This window comes from Schistocerca gregaria, chromosome 2 (assembly GCF_023897955.1).
Source record: "Schistocerca gregaria isolate iqSchGreg1 chromosome 2, iqSchGreg1.2, whole genome shotgun sequence".
Classification (NCBI taxonomy): Eukaryota; Metazoa; Arthropoda; class Insecta; order Orthoptera; family Acrididae; genus Schistocerca; species Schistocerca gregaria.
This window is the reverse complement of record NC_064921.1, coordinates 818,414,406-818,431,538: the sequence shown is the minus strand read 5'-3', so window position 1 is coordinate 818,431,538 and position 17,133 is coordinate 818,414,406. Positions and strand designations below refer to the sequence as shown.

The 17,133-nt window shown below is 45.8% G+C and overlaps 1 protein-coding gene across 3 annotated transcripts in view; it reads right to left on the bottom strand.

Moving 5' to 3' along the window:
* Positions 1-17,133, bottom strand: part of LOC126335149 (probable G-protein coupled receptor 179) — a 1,457,037-nt gene that overhangs the window by 244,468 nt on the left and 1,195,436 nt on the right. For all 3 annotated transcript variants that reach the window (XM_049998117.1, XM_049998118.1, XM_049998119.1), the window contains exon 8: positions 2,744-2,900. In XM_049998117.1, coding sequence (XP_049854074.1) covers positions 2,744-2,900 — 157 coding nt within the window. The remainder of the gene's footprint in view (positions 1-2,743; positions 2,901-17,133) is intronic.

The following is a 17,133-nucleotide window of genomic DNA, read 5'->3' as shown; positions in this document are numbered from 1 at the left end:
TCTTCCTTGCAGGTGATGTAAAAAGCTAATGGCGTTAACGTAAGAATAACGCATTGAGATCGTCCAGGCATCAACAAAGAGGACGATCTAAATCGTCGGTTTGAATCTGTAAAATGAGTGACAGGCAACATTGATGCCCTTACGATTTACTTTTTACAGGTGAAGCTGATTTGTCGGGCGGACGAAATGGTAAGTAAACAGAATCATAGAACAATAAAATGTTTCTGGGTTTGTGACTGCATTGTCAATATGTAAAACTATCGACGCTTCGGTCACTGTTGCAGTAAACGAAGGCACGCTGAAGAAGGTCACTCGCAACAGTGACAGAAACGTCGGTAGTTTTACATATTGACAATGCGGTCACTATCCCAGAACACTTTTGTTGACTGTGACAACGGCCACGGAAGTCTACGTCTACAGAATCGTAGAATTTGATCAGATGCCAACCCTCTCTCGTTGGATCTTTATAAGGTAGATGGCGCATCGAAAGTGGTGGTCTGATGTGGAGTATGGGGTTATCGTATTCAAAATGGTTCAAATGGCTCTGAGCACTATGGGACTTAACGTCTGTGGTCATCAGTCCCCTAGAACTTAGAACTACTTAAACCTAAGTAACCTAAGGACTTCACACACATCCATGCCCGAGGCAGGATTCGAACCTGCGACCGTAGCAGTCCCGCGGTTCCCGACAGCGCGCCTAGAACCACTAGACCACCGCGGCCGGCGGTTATCGCATTGTTGGGCGCTACTTCATCCCGTTAGCTGCAGTTGTCAGACAAAGATGTACCGCCGTCAATGTTGTCTCGAGACGGGACATTTCCAGTTTCTTTCAGCACGATGGTGCCCCACCTCATTACCGGCAAGCTGGTGGATCTTATCTGAACTTCCAGGATCTCCAGAGATGGATGGATCGTAGAGGTCGATTGGAATGGCTGCCACGTACTCCGGAATTAATTGTTGTTGTTGTGGTCTTCATTCCTGAGACTGGTTTGATGCAGCTCTCCATGCTACTCTATCCTGAACAAGCTTCTTCATCTCCCAGTACGTGCTGCAGCCTACATACTCCTGAATCTACTTAGTGAATTCATCTCTTGGTCTCCCTCTACGGTTTTTACTCTCTACACTGTCCTCCAATACTAAATTGGTAATCCCTTGATGCCTTATAACATGTCCTACCAACCGATCCCTTCTTCTAGTCAAGTTGTGCCACAAATCTCTCTTCTCCCCAATTCTGTTCAATACCTTCTCATTAGTTGTGTGATCTACCCATCTAATCTTGAGCATTCATCTGTAGCACCACATTTCAAAAGCTTCTGTTCACTTCTTTTCCAAACTAGTTATAGTCCATGTTTCACTTCCATACATGGGTACACTCCATACAAATACTTTCAGAAATAACTTCCGGACACTTAAATCTATACTCGATGTTACAAAATTGCTCTTCTTCAGAAAGGCTTTCCTTTCCATTGTCAGTCTATATTTTATATCCTCTCTACTTCGAACATCATCAGTTATTTTGCTCCCCAAATAGCAAAACTCCTTTTCTACTTTAAGCGTCTCATTTCCTAATCTAATTCCGCCAGCATCACCAGACTTAATTCGACTACATTCCATTATCCACGTTTTGCTTTTGTTGATGTTCGTCTTATATCCTCCTTTCAAGACACTGTCCATTCCGTTCAACTGCTCTTCCAGGTCCTTTGCTGTCTCTGACAGAATTACAGTGTCATCGGCGAACTTAAGGTGTTTATTTCTTCTCCATGGATTTTAATACCTACTCGGAATTATTCTTTTGCTTCCTTTACTGCTTGCTCAATATTCAGATTGAATAACATCAGGGAGAGGCTACAACCCTGTCTCATTTCCTTCCCAACCACTACTTCCCTTTCATGTCCCTCGACTCTTATAACTGCCATCTCGTTTCTGTACAGATTGTAAACAGCCTTTCGCTCCCAGTATTTTACCCCTGCCACCTTCAGAATTTGAAAGAGAGTATTACAGTCAACATTGCCGAAAGCTTTCTCCAAGTCTACAAATGTAGAAACGCAGGTTTGCCCTTTCTTAATCTAGCTTCTAAAATAAGTCGTAGGGTCAGTATTGCCTCACGTGTTCCAATATTTCTACGGAATCCAAACTGATCTTCCCCGAGGTAGCTTCTACTAGTTATTCCATTCGTCTGTAAAGAATTCGCGTTAGTATGTTGCAGCCGTGACTTAAATAAAATCCATTAGATTTCTATATTTGGAGACATGTGACCCTAATTTTGTATCTGTTGAAGATGGGAGTGCATACACATCTGAGGAAGCGGAATGTTTACATTTATGCTCGCATTCTCGTACATGTGTTGGATAAAGTACGTGAGGAATAGGTGAAGAGAAACACAACAACTTTATTACGTGATGGACAGGTCGTCGAGTGCATCGTAGATGCTTTATGCGTTGTTAGTGGCATTATTGATTTGGTGTATGAAAAAAAACGGCGTAACTCAAGACTTTTGCACAAACGAAACATACCATTGTTTGTCTTGCGTAATTCTCTATCTCTTTGATGTGTCACATGACCACCTTCCAGTCGCACCCAACACGGCTTCACACTTTTCCTCCTCCTCCATCTCATAGAACTCGACATTAAACTTATCGTCATCCACTTGCATTTATTGTACGTAGAAGGGTGGTCCCACAGCCGCGTACCACGACACACAGTTAGTGCGGCGTCGGCGGCTGCAGCCCGCTGGCGGACCCACCTTGCACTTGCGCTGCCGGAAGACGACCCAGGCGAGCGAGACGGCGGCGAACATGCAGAGCAGTTGGACGGCGAGCACGGCGTGCCGCACCGCGCCCCAGGGCGCGTCTACGTCCTCGCCAGCAGCGCCGCACCACGGCTCGGCGCACCCGGGACACCTGTCGGCACAGCACAGCGCCTGCTGCCGTCACCCCAGCCTGTCGCTTCATCAAAGTAAACAAAACCCAAATACCAAAAAGGAAACATAGTCGTACAAAATCCTAATCGTCCCGTTAAAAGAAAACACTGGTAACTTTGAGTACTGTAGTTGCAGTTTGGCTGGTATCAGGCAGTCACGTGAATGACTAAGTTCGGAAACAGATGGAGAACAGAACACTGACACTGTTTATTCTACGTCTATGTTAGAGTTTGGAACGCAGTTTGTAGTGATACACTGTTTTATAGCGACATGAGAGATAGACTGTGAGGTGGATTGTGAGGTGGTTCAAATGTTCAAATGTGTGTGAAATATCATGGGACTTAACTGTTAAGGTCATCAGTCCCTAAGCTTACACACTACTTAACCTAAATTATCCTCAGGACAAAATTTTAAAATAATAACAAATGTTCGATAGCCAACTCGTAAAATCCGTAAAAGTATATTACATTATGTGTCATAATATAAAGTTAAACAGCCTGTTACACACAAAAAGTGGTGTCGTCTTGTATTACAATGTACTGTCGTCTTGTATTACAATGTACATTGTAATACAAGACGACACCACTTTTTGTGTGTCATAGATTGTTTTACTTTATATTATGACACATAATGTAATATACTTTTACGAATTTTACGAGTTGGCTATGGAACGTTTGTTATTATTTTAAAATTAACACTATAATTGTAACTCTTTTTAAATGCAATGGTTCCGTTTTCTGTTATTTACTGTCACTTAAATTTGTGTTAAACCAAGGTGACTAGTAATTACATATAACAAACTGTATTAAATGCCGTTGATCACCGCTGGGGGTGTTGCCGTTTATTCACGTGATCTGAGTGCACTATTTAAGCCAATACGAAGGGTTAGTCTCGCATAGTTCCTGCCGTTATGTAGACAGGAGTGACACCACCAACAGTCGACCAATGGGTAACATATTTTAAATGTACGTAATTTTACCTGTTTTGTAATGGAGCCTTTCTGACGGATATCTACACTCCTGGAAATTGAAATAAGAACACCGTGAATTCATTGTCCCAAAAAGGGGAAACTTTATTGACACATTCCTGGGGTCAGATACATCACATGATCACACTGACAGAACCACAGGCACATAGACGCAGGCAACAGAGCATGCACAATGTCGGCACTAGTACAGTGTATATCCACCTTTCGCAACAATGCAGGCTGCTATTCTCCCATGGAGACGATCGTAGAGATGCTGGATGTAGTCCTGTGGAACGGCTTGCCATGCCATTTCCACCTGGCGCCTCAGTTGGACCAGCGTTCGTGCTGGACGTGCAGACCGCGTGAGACGACGCTTCATCCAGTCCCAAACATGCTCAATGGGGGACAGATCCGGAGATCTTGCTGGCCAGGGTAGTTGACTTACACCTTCTAGAGCACGTTGGGTGGCACGGGATACATGCGGACGTGCATTGTCCTGTTGGAACAGCAAGTTCCCTAGCCGGTCTAGGAATGGTAGAACGATGGGTTCGATGACGGTTTGGATGTACCGTGCACTATTCAGTGTCCCCTCGACGATCACCAGAGGTGTACGGCCAGTGTAGGAGATCGCTCCCCACACCATGATGCCGGGTGTTGGCCCTGTGTGCCTCGGTCGTATATAGTCCTGATTGTGGCGCTCACCTGCACGGCGCCAAACACGCATACGACCATCATTGGCACCAAGGCAGAAGCGACTTTCATCGCTGAAGACGACACGTGTCCATTCGTCCCTCCATTCACGCCTGTCGTCACACCACTGGAGGCGGGCTGCACGATGTTGGGGCGTGAGCGGAAGACGGCCTAACGGTGTGCGGGACCATAGCCCAGCTTCATGGAGACGGTTGCGAATGGTCCTCGCCGATACCCCAGGAGCAACAGTGTCTCTAATTTGCTGGGAAGTGGCGGTGCGGTCCCCTACGGTACTGCGTAGGATCCTACGGTCTTGGCGTGCATCCGTGCGTCGCTGCGGTCCGGTCCCAGGTCGACGGGCACGTGCACCTTCCGCCGACCACTGGCGCCAACATCGATGTACTGTGGAGACCTCACGCCCCACGTGTTGAGCGATTCGGCGGTACGTCCACCCGGCCTCCCGCATGCCCACTATACGCCCTCGCTCAAAGTCCGTCAACTGCACATACGGTTCACGTCCACGCTGTTGCGGCATGCTACCAGTGTTAAAGACTGCGATGGAGCTCCGTATGCCACGGCAAACTGGCTGACACTGACGGCGGCGGTGCACAAATGCTGCGCAGCTAGCGCCATTCGACGGCCAACACCGCGGTTCCTGGTGTGTCCGCTGTGCCGTGCGTGTGATCATTGCTTGTACAGCCGTCTCGCAGTGTCCGGAGCAAGTATGGTGGGTCTGACGCACTGGTGTCAATGTGTTCTTTTTTCCATTTCCAGGAGTGTATAATTTCACAGTCTAAACGCCCAGAAGATGACCCCTACGTCGGGTTGAAACCGGTTGGCGATTAAGACTGTTCTTGAATTATTGAATATAAGGGGAGATTTTAATTGGAGTTTGTGTTGGGGACGGTATTTGACTTGGGTAGTTCGTGCAGCTATGTTGACCATAATGCTATGGTGATATAATGGTCAGCATATCTACCTAGTGAGCAACAAATCCCGGGTTCGAGTCCCGGCCACAGCACAATCTTTAATTCACTTCTTCAGCTTCCAACGTTATCGTGAATTTGTGCGTTGGCGAAGCGATATAGAACGTTTCAGTTGATCTACGTGTATTTACCAGTCTGCTGAATCACCGTAATAAGACAAGTGGAGGCGGAGACGTGACTCACTGTCAGAAGGAGCTATCGTATTTGGTCGTGACCAACAAGAATGAAGCTGCCCAATGGTTGTCCGAATGAAGCTGCCCAATGGTTGGACAACGATGACCGTCCAGTGTGTCTAGAACGCTTATTGTGTACGAACCCGTGGTCTAGGGGCACCGTCACGGTAGCTCACCGTGGTCGGTCAGATGGCTGGGTGTCGTCTGTATTAAATAAAACTGATTGAAGAGTGAAGCATTCAACGATGAACTTGAAGGGGCGTCATGTGATGTCCACACAGACCAAATGACGAGAATATTAAGGAACAAATATAAGAGAGGGGTAAAAATGGGGTTGGTAGCGCTTTTGACTGGTGACGACGATGTCCTCGGTCCCGCGACCGAACCTCACCGGTGCTTAAATTTTCAATAAATCATCATCAATGGTAGCAGAAGACTTTTGACATCAGAAGTCACCCTCATTCTGCCAACGGCCTTGTGAAAAAGGGCAGAGGAGAGGACAGAGGTTCAGGGCAATCTCTTGCCCTTGGGGTGCGAACTGTCTCTGATAAGAGGAATAATGAGCTATCATCAACAGCATGAGGATGCAGAAGGCAATGGAGATCACTGCATTAAGACACATAATGTACACTCCTGGAAATTGAAATAAGAACACCGTGAATTCATTGTCCCAGGAAGGGGAAACTTTATTGACACATTCCTGGGGTCAGATACATCACATGATCACACTGACAGAACCACAGGCACATAGACACAGGCAACGGAGCATGCACAATGTCGGCACTAGTACAGTGTATATCCACCTTTCGCAGCAATGCAGGCTGCTATTCTCCCATGGAGACGATCGTAGAGATGCTGGATGTAGTCCTGTGGAACGGCTTGCCATGCCATTTCCACCTGGCGCCTCAGTTGGACCAGCGTTCGTGCTGGACGTGCAGACCGCGTGAGACGACGCTTCATCCAGTACCAAACATGCTCAATGGGGGACAGATCCGGAGATCTTGCTGGCCAGGGTAGTTGACGTACACCTTCTAGAGCACGTTGGGTGGCACGGGATACATGCGGACGTGCATTGTCCTGTTGGAACAGCAAGTTCCCTAGCCGGTCTAGGAATGGTAGAACGATGGGTTCAATGACGGTTTGGATGTACCGTGCACTATTCAGTGTCCCCTCGACGATCACCAGAGGTGTACGGCCAGTGTAGGAGATCGCTCCCCAAACCATGATGCCGGGTGTTGGCCCTGTGTGCCTCGGTCGTATATAGTCCTGATTGTGGCGCTCACCTGCACGGCGCCAAACACGCATACGACCATCATTGGCACCAAGGCAGAAGCGACTTTCATCGCTGAAGACGACACGTGTCCATTCGTCCCTCCATTCACGCCTGTCGTCACACCACTGGAGGCGGGCTGCACGATGTTGGGGCGTGAGCGGAAGACGGCCTAACGGTGTGCGGGACCATAGCCCAGCTTCATGGAGACGGTTGCGAATGGTCCTCGCCGATACCCCAGGAGCAACAGTGTCTCTAATTTGCTGGGAAGTGGCGGTGCGGTCCCCTACGGCACTGCGTAGTATTCTACGGTCTTGGCGTGCATCTGTGCGTCGCTGCGGTCCGGTCCCAGGTCGACGGGCACGTGCACCTTCCGCCGACCACTGGCGACAACATCGATGTACTGTGGAGACCTCACGCCCCACGTGTTGAGCAATTCGGCGGTATGTCCATCCGGCCTCCCGCATGCCCACTATAAGCCCTCGCTCAAAGTCCGTCAACTGCACATACGGTTCACGTCCACGCTGTTGCGGCATGCTACCAGTGTTAAAGACTGCGATGGAGCTCCGTATGCCACGGCAAACTGGCTGACACTGACGGCGGCGGTGCACAAATGCTGCGTAGCTAGCGCCATTCGACGGCCAACACCGCGGTTCCTGGTGTGTCCGCTGTGCCGTGCATGTGATCATTGCTTGTACAGCCCTCTCTCAGTGTCCGGAGCAAGTATGGTCGGTCTGACACACCGGTGTCAATGTGTTCTTTTTTCCATTTCCAGGAGTGTATATCACAAGACATGTGGCCTGCAATTGAAAAAGTGTAATGATGATCTCTCCATTGGCCAAAGATCCCGGATCTGTCGGAGTATACTGCCAAGGTGGAGGCGACCCTGAGAGAAAGATTGAACAGCCAATGAAAGGATAACGTTCTACGAATTGGGGCGCGGTATGTTAGAGGTTTGAACGTGTCGGGAAGCTAGAAAATCTGGAAAGGTAAATACAAAGGCTGAGTATGGACGCAGTGGGATTAATGAACTGTAACGGAAAGGATTTCTGGTCAGATGAATATAGGGTAGTATGAACAGCAGCAGAAAATTGTTTAACGGGAGTAGAGCTCGTTACGAGTAGCAAGATGTGGCAGAGAGTGAGTTTTGTGAACATTTCAATGGTATGTCATTGAGTGGAATCGAATGAGCAGTAAGTTCGCCGGGTCTCTCCCCAGTTGACAACATTTGGAGCATTATGGTCAGCGGCCTCCAACCAGCTCGGAATTTTGACTATCTAACGCGCCAATTGGGCAGAGTTTTGCATGATATCCCTCAGGGGGACACCCAACAACTCTGTTTAACAATGCCTACAGAATAACTGCTTCCATAATGGCCAGAGGTGGACCAACGCTTTATCCACTTGCTCAGTCTGTGAAGTACTTTCTATTGAATAAACGATAAGGTTTAAGGCTCTTGGGTCATGTCCTGATGAAAAGCGATTGCTGACCGACTGGATCATTCCCCGCAAAGGAATATATGATGCTCGGGTTGTTCCTGAGTGCTTTCTTTCTTTCTTTTTTTTTTTTTTTTTTTAAAAAAAAGAAGAATTTGGTTTGCGTACTCACGACCACATGGAATAACTTAAGTATTCTTTCCTTTCTCCTTTCTTTCTTTACACTAATTTACTTCTGTCCGCATTATTTCTATCTTTTTCTTTGTTTTCTCCTGGAGGCCCTTGAAACCTTTTGTTCTGAATCTTTCTTTTTCTCCTATTTTTTCCTGCATTATTTTCATTTCCCTCAGATCAGTTTTAACTTCTTTTATCCATGTCTCTGATGTTTTGGGGTTTCTGTCAACAAAGTTAAAAATTCTTTTTGTTATCCGAGTCTTCAGGTGCCCATAGAATGAAATTCTTCTCTTCCTCATCGTTTCTGATATTCACTCTATTTTTTCGCAAACTTCTTTAATATTCTCTATTACCATTTCCATGAGCACTTTGTATTTTAACTTTTTTCCCTTCATAAGGGAGATTCCTCTATATTTAAATCCCCTTTGACGGCTTTTTGTACAATGAGCCAGTTAGCGCTCACTTCCTGTCTTCTAAATCTCTATCATGTTTTGTGTGAGTCCTTTGAGGGACTTATACCCAATACTTCTCAGCACTTCGGCAGTGATGCCACCTTCTTTCGAAGCTCTATTATTGCTGAGTTTGAGGATATGCCTGTGAACCTCTTCTTGTGAGGGTGGGTGTAAGTGAAAATTTCCTTAGGGAATCTTGGAGGGCTCACTCGCCCGCGTAGTTGCGCGTCTTAAAGCGGTGCTTCCGGGTGGGGAAGGTGCACCGGTCCTGGGTCGTATTCGCCTGGAGGATTAACGACGAGGGTCGGTCGGCCATCCTAGATGTGGTTTTTAGACGGTTTCCAACTTCCGACTGGGGCTTGTACCCAAATCTCATCTTAGTTACACGACTCAAAAACATTCAAAAAACTTCCGTAGTCTTGCATATGAATAAGGCTACATGCAGACAGTTGGGATACACAACCCTTCCCAGTGAGTAACAGTGTAGCGATAGGATGGACTTCCGGCCACCTCTTAAATTAATCATGCTAAAACTATTTAGTAACCAAACCGACTCTGCGCCAACTGGGGACAAAGACACAAGAAAAGGAATAAGTATCTTTAGGTGGTTTCAGAGCAGTCGAGCGGTTTTCTGAATATCGTGCCAGTTCCCAGCAGATTCCCTCATTGCTCAAGGCCAGCCTTCCGTCTGATAAAGTGTTTTGCACATATAAAATGATATATAAACGTAGGCTTCGCGGCCATTGTCACAGTCAATAAAATTTTTTATGGATTTGTGACCGCATTGTGAATTCATAAAACTACCGACGTTTCGGTCACTGATGCAAGTGACCTTCTTCAGGGTGTACTGCTGAATGAGAAAACTTTCTTATATACCTGCAGACGTGGCTGTTATTTAATCCTGATAGGCTGTTAAGGATGAAGGGCACGGATGTTGACACTTTTATTTTTTCTTTTCTTTTGGTGGGAACACGAAATTCTGACTCTTGGAAACCGGCGAACGGGAAACCAGGTGGCAGTTGTGACGCGGCGTAGTCTTCCTGCTTCTAGCGCCGGCTGAGGCGCGCCAGTACCCTACATACTACTATCCTTAACATCGGCTTGTTGCAGGATTCTCGAACATATTCTCAGTTCGAATATAATGAATTTCCATGAGACAGAGAAGTTGCTGTCCATGCATCAACACGGCTTTAGAAAGCATCGCTCCTGCGAAACGCAACTCGCCCTCTTTTCACATGATATCTTGTAAACCATGGATGAAGGGTATCAGCCGGATCCAATATCCCTTGACTTCCGGAAAGGGTTTGACTCGGTGCCCCACTGCAGACTCCTAACTAAGGTACGAGCATATGGGATTGGTTCCCAAGTATGTGAGTGGCTCGAAGACTTCTTAAGTAATAGAGCCCAGTACGTTGTCCTCGATGGTGAGTGTTCATCGGAGGTGAAGGTATCATCTGGAGTGCCCCAGGGAAGTGTGGTAGGTACGCTGTTGATTTCTATCTACATCAATGAACTTTTGGATAGGGTGGATAGCAATGTGCGCCTGTTTGCTGATGATGCTGTGCTTTACGGGAAGGTGTCGTCGTTGAGTGACTGTAGGAGGATACAAGATGACTTGGACACCATTTATGATTAGTGTAAAGAATGGCAGCTAAGTCTAAATATAGATAAATGTATATTAATGCAGATGAATAGGAAAAAGAATACTGTAATGTTTTAATACTCCATTAGGAGTGTAACGCATGACACAGTCACGTCGATTAAATATTTGGGCGTAACATTGCAGAGCGATATGAAGTGGGACAAGCATGTAATGGCAGTTGTGGGGAAGGCGGATAATCGTCTTGGGTTCACTGGTAGAATTTTGGGAAGATGTGGTTAATCTGTAAAGGAGACCGCTTATAAAACGCTAATACGACCTATTCTTGAGTACTGCTCGTTTTGGAGCCCTATCAGGTCGGATTGAGGGAGGACATAGAAACAAATTTAGAGGCGGGCTGCTAGATTTGTTACTGGTAGGTTTGATCATCACGCGAGTGTTACGGAAATGCTTCAGAAACTCGGGTGGGAGTCTCTGGAGGAAAGGAGGCGTTCTTGTCTTCAATAGCTACTGAGGAAATTTAGAGAACCGAACCACCATTTGAGGCTGACTGCAGTACGATTTTACTGCCGCCAACTTACATTTCGCGGAAAGACCACAAAGATAAGATGAGAGAGATTAAGGCTCGTACAGAGGCATATAGGCAGTCATTTTTTCCTCGTGTTGTGTGGGAGTGGAACAGGGAGAGAAGATGCTAGTTGTGGTACGAGGTACCCTCCGCCACGCACCGTATGCTGGATTGCGGAGTATGTATGTAGATGTAGATGTACTTGCTGACCCTGTCACGTCTCAACATGAACGCAGCTGTTCATGTCAGTTTATCGTTGATAATGGTAATTTAACTGAAACTAGTAGCGAAACTCATTGTGCAAACTAAAGAACAGATGAAGGTTCACCATGAATTTTAATTCTCATTTGGCAGGTGAATATCCCCACCTACGAACGTATAAACATATACCCTCAATAACAATTATAAATAATGATTTCATTTCTTTCCCCGTGCGAGTCACATATTCTCCTTTCAATGTCATTAACGCGAGACGTTTGTTAGGCCGTGAGTCGGTATCGAAACACAAGAGACTCCCGTGTGTGTTTGTGGACAGCGCACGAGACAGGGGGGAAGAACGGCTCGTCATAATTGCGGCGCGGAGATTGTTAATTTCGCCCCTTTTTCCGACACCTCGTCAGCAGCGTTTGCGGCCCGTTAACCCCGGCGCCGGCGTCGATTAATTAATACGAGTGGGGGGCGGAGGGCTCCCCAATTAGCGCTGAGAAGGGCCGAAGGGCTGGAGGGGAGCGTAGGGTCGCGTCTGATGTGAAGTGAGGCGTGCCAAAGGGCGGCGTTTACTGCGACCGGCTCGTAGTCGTGGGTCGACGTGTTGACTTGGTGATCTTACATTCGTTTGCACCTTCTTGGCGTCAGTGATAGAGATAAAATCGACATGTAGTACTAGTAGCATAGGTAGATAACACGATGGGAACGTCGATAAAAATTTAAATAGTGCAAATGGACCGTGTAATCAAGTGAAGATCTAATCTCGTTATGCTACACTGAATGAACTTAAGTGTGTCAGTCAGTATGATTACTTCAACGTGTGATGCTCTTTATCTTGGTTTTTTGGTTTTTTTTTTTCCTTTTCTCGTTGGCATTTGACGCCCGGGTGCCATTCCTCCGGCTACATTCTCCCTTGAGAAGAATCGGTGTACCTCTTCTGTCTGATGTCACTGTCAATTATAAGAACGTTTTCTAATTGTTTGTGTAGAGTGTATCTGAAGCGGTGCACGAGGACCAGAGAGGTATTTTCTTAGTTGCTATTGGGAAACAGCCTAAAATCAACATCTATGCTGGTCAGCTCACCAGATTTCTTTCTCGCCTCCCCTCCTCAAGCCGGTTGTACCGAGAGAATTTAATGTATTACGCACCTTAAATTCAATAAAACTGTGCTCTTATATTCGCCTTGTACCTTTAGTCAATCGTGGTAAATGCAGGATCAAGAAAACTAAACATCGCCCTCTGACATTAGATTCATTTCTCACTACTGTATAGTAGGGAAAAGCGATGTACCTAGAGGATTATCTAGAATGGGTTTTGGTCGGTATTCAGTCTAATCACTTGTTTGCGAAGTACATGAAGTGATGCTCACTAGAGACCGCCATCAGCAGTTTCAGCCATCTCCCACTGTTTTAGTTGTTGCCTACATATTTTAGAGCTATTTTCACTTAAGTGCCAAAGAAACTGCCATAGGCAAGCGTATTCAAATACAGAGATATGTAAACAGGCAGTATACGTCGGCAACGCCTATACAGGGTGAGTTCCTAACTATTGCCACCAAGAATAACTCTGAAAGTATGATAGCAGCTGCAAAGTTTGTCGACCAAAAGTTGCATCGGAGAATGGGGGCCACAGTATGACGTAGGCTTTTTGTTGCTAGATGGAGTCGCTTCAGAGATATAAAGGTCAACTTGTTTTTTTTTTTTTTTTTTTTTTTTTTTTTTTAAATAGGATGCTCTAGTTTTGTACTTATTTTCTGATACCGGCTATGAGACGAATCCAATGATGTTCAACAGTAAGGTTATTGGAGGTCAGCCGGCTGGGATGGCAGAGCGGTTGCAGGCGCTACAGTCTGGAACCTCGCGATCGCTACGGTCGCAGGTCCGAATCCTGCCTCGGGCATGGGTGTGTGTGATGTCCTTAGGTTACTTACGTTTAAGTAGTTCTAAGTTCTAGGGGACTGATGACCTCAGAAGTTAAGTCCCATAGTGCTCAGAGCCATTTGAACTTTGAAGGTCAACGAAGGTCACAAACATGGCATGAACGTCCATTTACAGAAGGTGTTCGAAGTGATGACCATTGGTATCAATGTAGTGCTTCAATCTTCTTATCATGGATTGAGTGGTATTCTGTATCACCGGCACTTATCGAAGCACATGCACTGACAATTCTCTCTCGCATATCTTCAGGTGTAGTTGGAACGCGTTTATAAACAACGTCTTTTACGAATCCCAACAAGATAAAGTCCAGAGGCGTCAAATCTGGCGAACAAGACGGCCACGACACTTCTCCTCTTCGTCCAATCCAACGATTTGGGCATTCTCTATGTAACTCATTTCTAGTCATCAGCGAAAAATGTGTGGGACACCCATCATGTTGATACCACATATTGTTCCTTGAACCTAAAGGTGTTTCTTCCAGTAACTGGACTAATGTATCTTGCAGGAATGTGGTGTACTAGCCTCGATTAAGATTTCCTTCGATGAAATAGGGGCCTATAATTCTATACTCCAGAATTCCACACCATACATTCACCGACTACGGTTTTTGGTGTGCAACTTACCGCAGCCAACAGGGAGTTTCAGTTGCCCAATAATGCATGTTACGGAAATTAACATTTTCATGGTTCGTGAATGTGGCCTAGTCAGTAAATAAAATCAAACTAATAAATGTGACATCCTTTTGAATCTAAAGTTGAGCCCATCGGCAGAATTCAATGCGACGCATACAATCCGTACCAGTTAATTCTTTGTGAAGACTGATATGGTAAGGATGATATTTACGGCGATCCAGAACCCGAACAATACTACTCTGGCTCATGCCAAATGCACGAGGATCTCTTCAGCAACGGATGTATGCAACGAAAAACTAATCTAATCTAATCTCTAATCTAAAACAACCCTACTGTGGCTCATGTGAGATTCCCTTGCGATTTGCGTGAACTAACACATGGATCTCGAACGACAGTGGCAAGAGTACCAATTTCCTTTTCCTAGTTAGTAACTTTCCTTAGCCGGATATGTTTCCGGTGCGTTAAAGATTCAGTTGTTCTCAATTTATCGTACACTTATTTAAATGTCTGACGTGTAGGATGAGTACGTTGAAGATATCTTTCAGCGTGTAAGTCTCTAGGTCTCAACGAATTTCGTTGGCATTCTCCATAAATGAGAAACATATTGGCTTGTTCTTCAAAGGAATACATCATTCACAATCGCTTGATTAGACGATACTATTCTTACCTTTCCTATTAGTGTTGTATTGAAATACTGTCGAATGATGTTTGCATTTCAATGGCACGTTAGATCGATACCCCACATTCAAGCCGGCCGAGGTGGCCGAGCGGTTCTAGGCGCTACAGTCTGGAACCGCGCGACTGCTACGGTCGCAGGTTCGAATCCTGCCTCGAGCATGGATGTGTGTGTTGTCCTTAGGTTAGTTCGGTTTAAGTAGTTCTAAGTTATAGGGGAAGTTAAGTCACATAGTGCTCAGAGCCATTTTGAGCCACATTCGACGAATATTTACTATTTGCATGATGTACGAGAGAATTGTCAGAGCATGTGCTTCGATAAGTGCCGAAGGGATAAGGAATACCACTCAGTCCATGATAAGAAGATTGTAGCAATGCAACTACACCAATGATCGTCACTTCGAACACCTTCTGTAAATGGACGTTCATGCCACGTTTGTGACCCTCGTTGGCCTTCAAAGACCTTACTGTTACACATCACTGGATTTGTCACAACAGCTGTTATCAGAAAATAAGTATCAAACAAAAGTCAATGATGACATACATATCTCTGAAGCGACCCCACCCATCAACAAAAAAACCGGCGTCATATTATGGCCCCCATTGTCATATGCAACATTTGTCGCACAAACGTGTCAGGTACTATCATACTTTCGGAGTTATTCTAGGTGGCAAAAGCTAGTTACTCACCCTGTACAAGACAACAATTATCTGGCGCAGTTGTTAGATCGGTTACAGCTGCTACAACGACAGGTTATTAAGATTTAAGTGAGTTTGAACCTGGTGTTACAGTCGGCTCATGAGCGATGGGACACAGCATCTCCGAGGGATCACTGGCGTGGGGATTTTCCTGTACGACCATTTCACGAGTGTACTATGAATAACAGGAATCCGGCAACATATCAAATCTCCGATACTGTTGTGGCCGAAAAAAGATCCTGCAAGAACAATACCAACGACGACTGAAGAGAAACATTCAACGTCTGAGAACTGCAACCCTTCCGTAAATTGTTTCAGATTTGAAAGCTGGACCATCAAGTGTCAGCGTGCTAACCATTCAACGAAACATCATCGGTACAGGCTCATGTATCCTTGATGACTGCACGCCACAACGCTTTACGCCTTGACTGGGTCTGTCAACACTGACGCTGGACTGTTGATAACTGGAAACATACTGCCTGGTCGAACGAGTCTCTTTTTAAATTGTATATAGCGGATAGGGGTGAATCTTTGGTCCCGGCATGTCATCAGGTTACTGTTCAAGCTTGTGGAGGCTCTGTAACGTTGTGGGACGTATGCAGTTGGAGTGATATGGGAGCCCTGATACTTCTAGATACGACTCTAACAGGTGACACGGACGTAAGCATACTGTGTGATCACCTGCATCCATTCATGTCCATTGTACCTTCCGATTGACTTGGGCAATTCCAGCAGGACAATGCGACACCCCACACGTTCATAATTTCTTCAGAATGGCTCCAAGAACACTCTTCTGAGTTTAAATACTTCCACTGGCCACCCAACTCAGCAGACATGAACATCATTGAGCATATCTGGGATGTCTTGCAGCGTGCTGTTTAGAAACGATCCCTACCCCCTCGCCCCTTACGGTTTCATGGAAATCCATGCTGGATTCATGGTGTCAGTTCACTCGGCACATCTGAGTGCTCGCGTGTCCTACACGGTATGAGGCAGGTGTACCAGTTTCTTTGTCTCTTAAGTGTATATAACATATGGACAGTTAAACCATACTTCATTAGTACAGCGCCGTCGTGTGCCTTGAAACAGAAGAAAGTCTTTTACATTGGAACACGTTATACTTGCTAACGGACCGAGTTTCTTTACTGCTTAATAACTTTAACTGTCTTAAACAGGTAATTTGTTTTAGTTTCCAATACCTTCTGTTTCACAATATGTTTAAGCTCCAACTGGTTGCTGAAAACACTACTGCTTCAACCGATTTCGCTTACTGATCATTGATGTGTAGTAGGGTAATAATGTGAGGGACAGGCGATTAAACATAATACTGACAAAATTTTCTCGTCTTCAGCGCGTTTAAATTTCAAGAGGACATTTGTTCCTGGATAGATAACCGTTAAGCTCCTTTCACATTTGGATGAACCTTATATTTCGGAGTAATTCTCGTAATTTGAGAAAAAGGCTGCAGCACACTAAGTGTATGTCATAATTTAAATAATAATATATTAACCTTCTCCTACAGAGCTGGCTGCCAACGGCCTTGCCGCAGTGGTAACACCGGTTCCCGTCAGATGTTAAGTGCTGTCAGGCTGGGCTAGCACTTGGTTGGTTGACCATCCCGTCTGCCGAGAGCTGTGGGCAAGTAGGGTGCACCCAGCCCTTGTGAGGAAGACTGAGGAGATACTTGGATACTTGATTGAGAAGTTGCGGCTTCGGTCCCGGAAACTGACATACGGCCGGGAGGGCG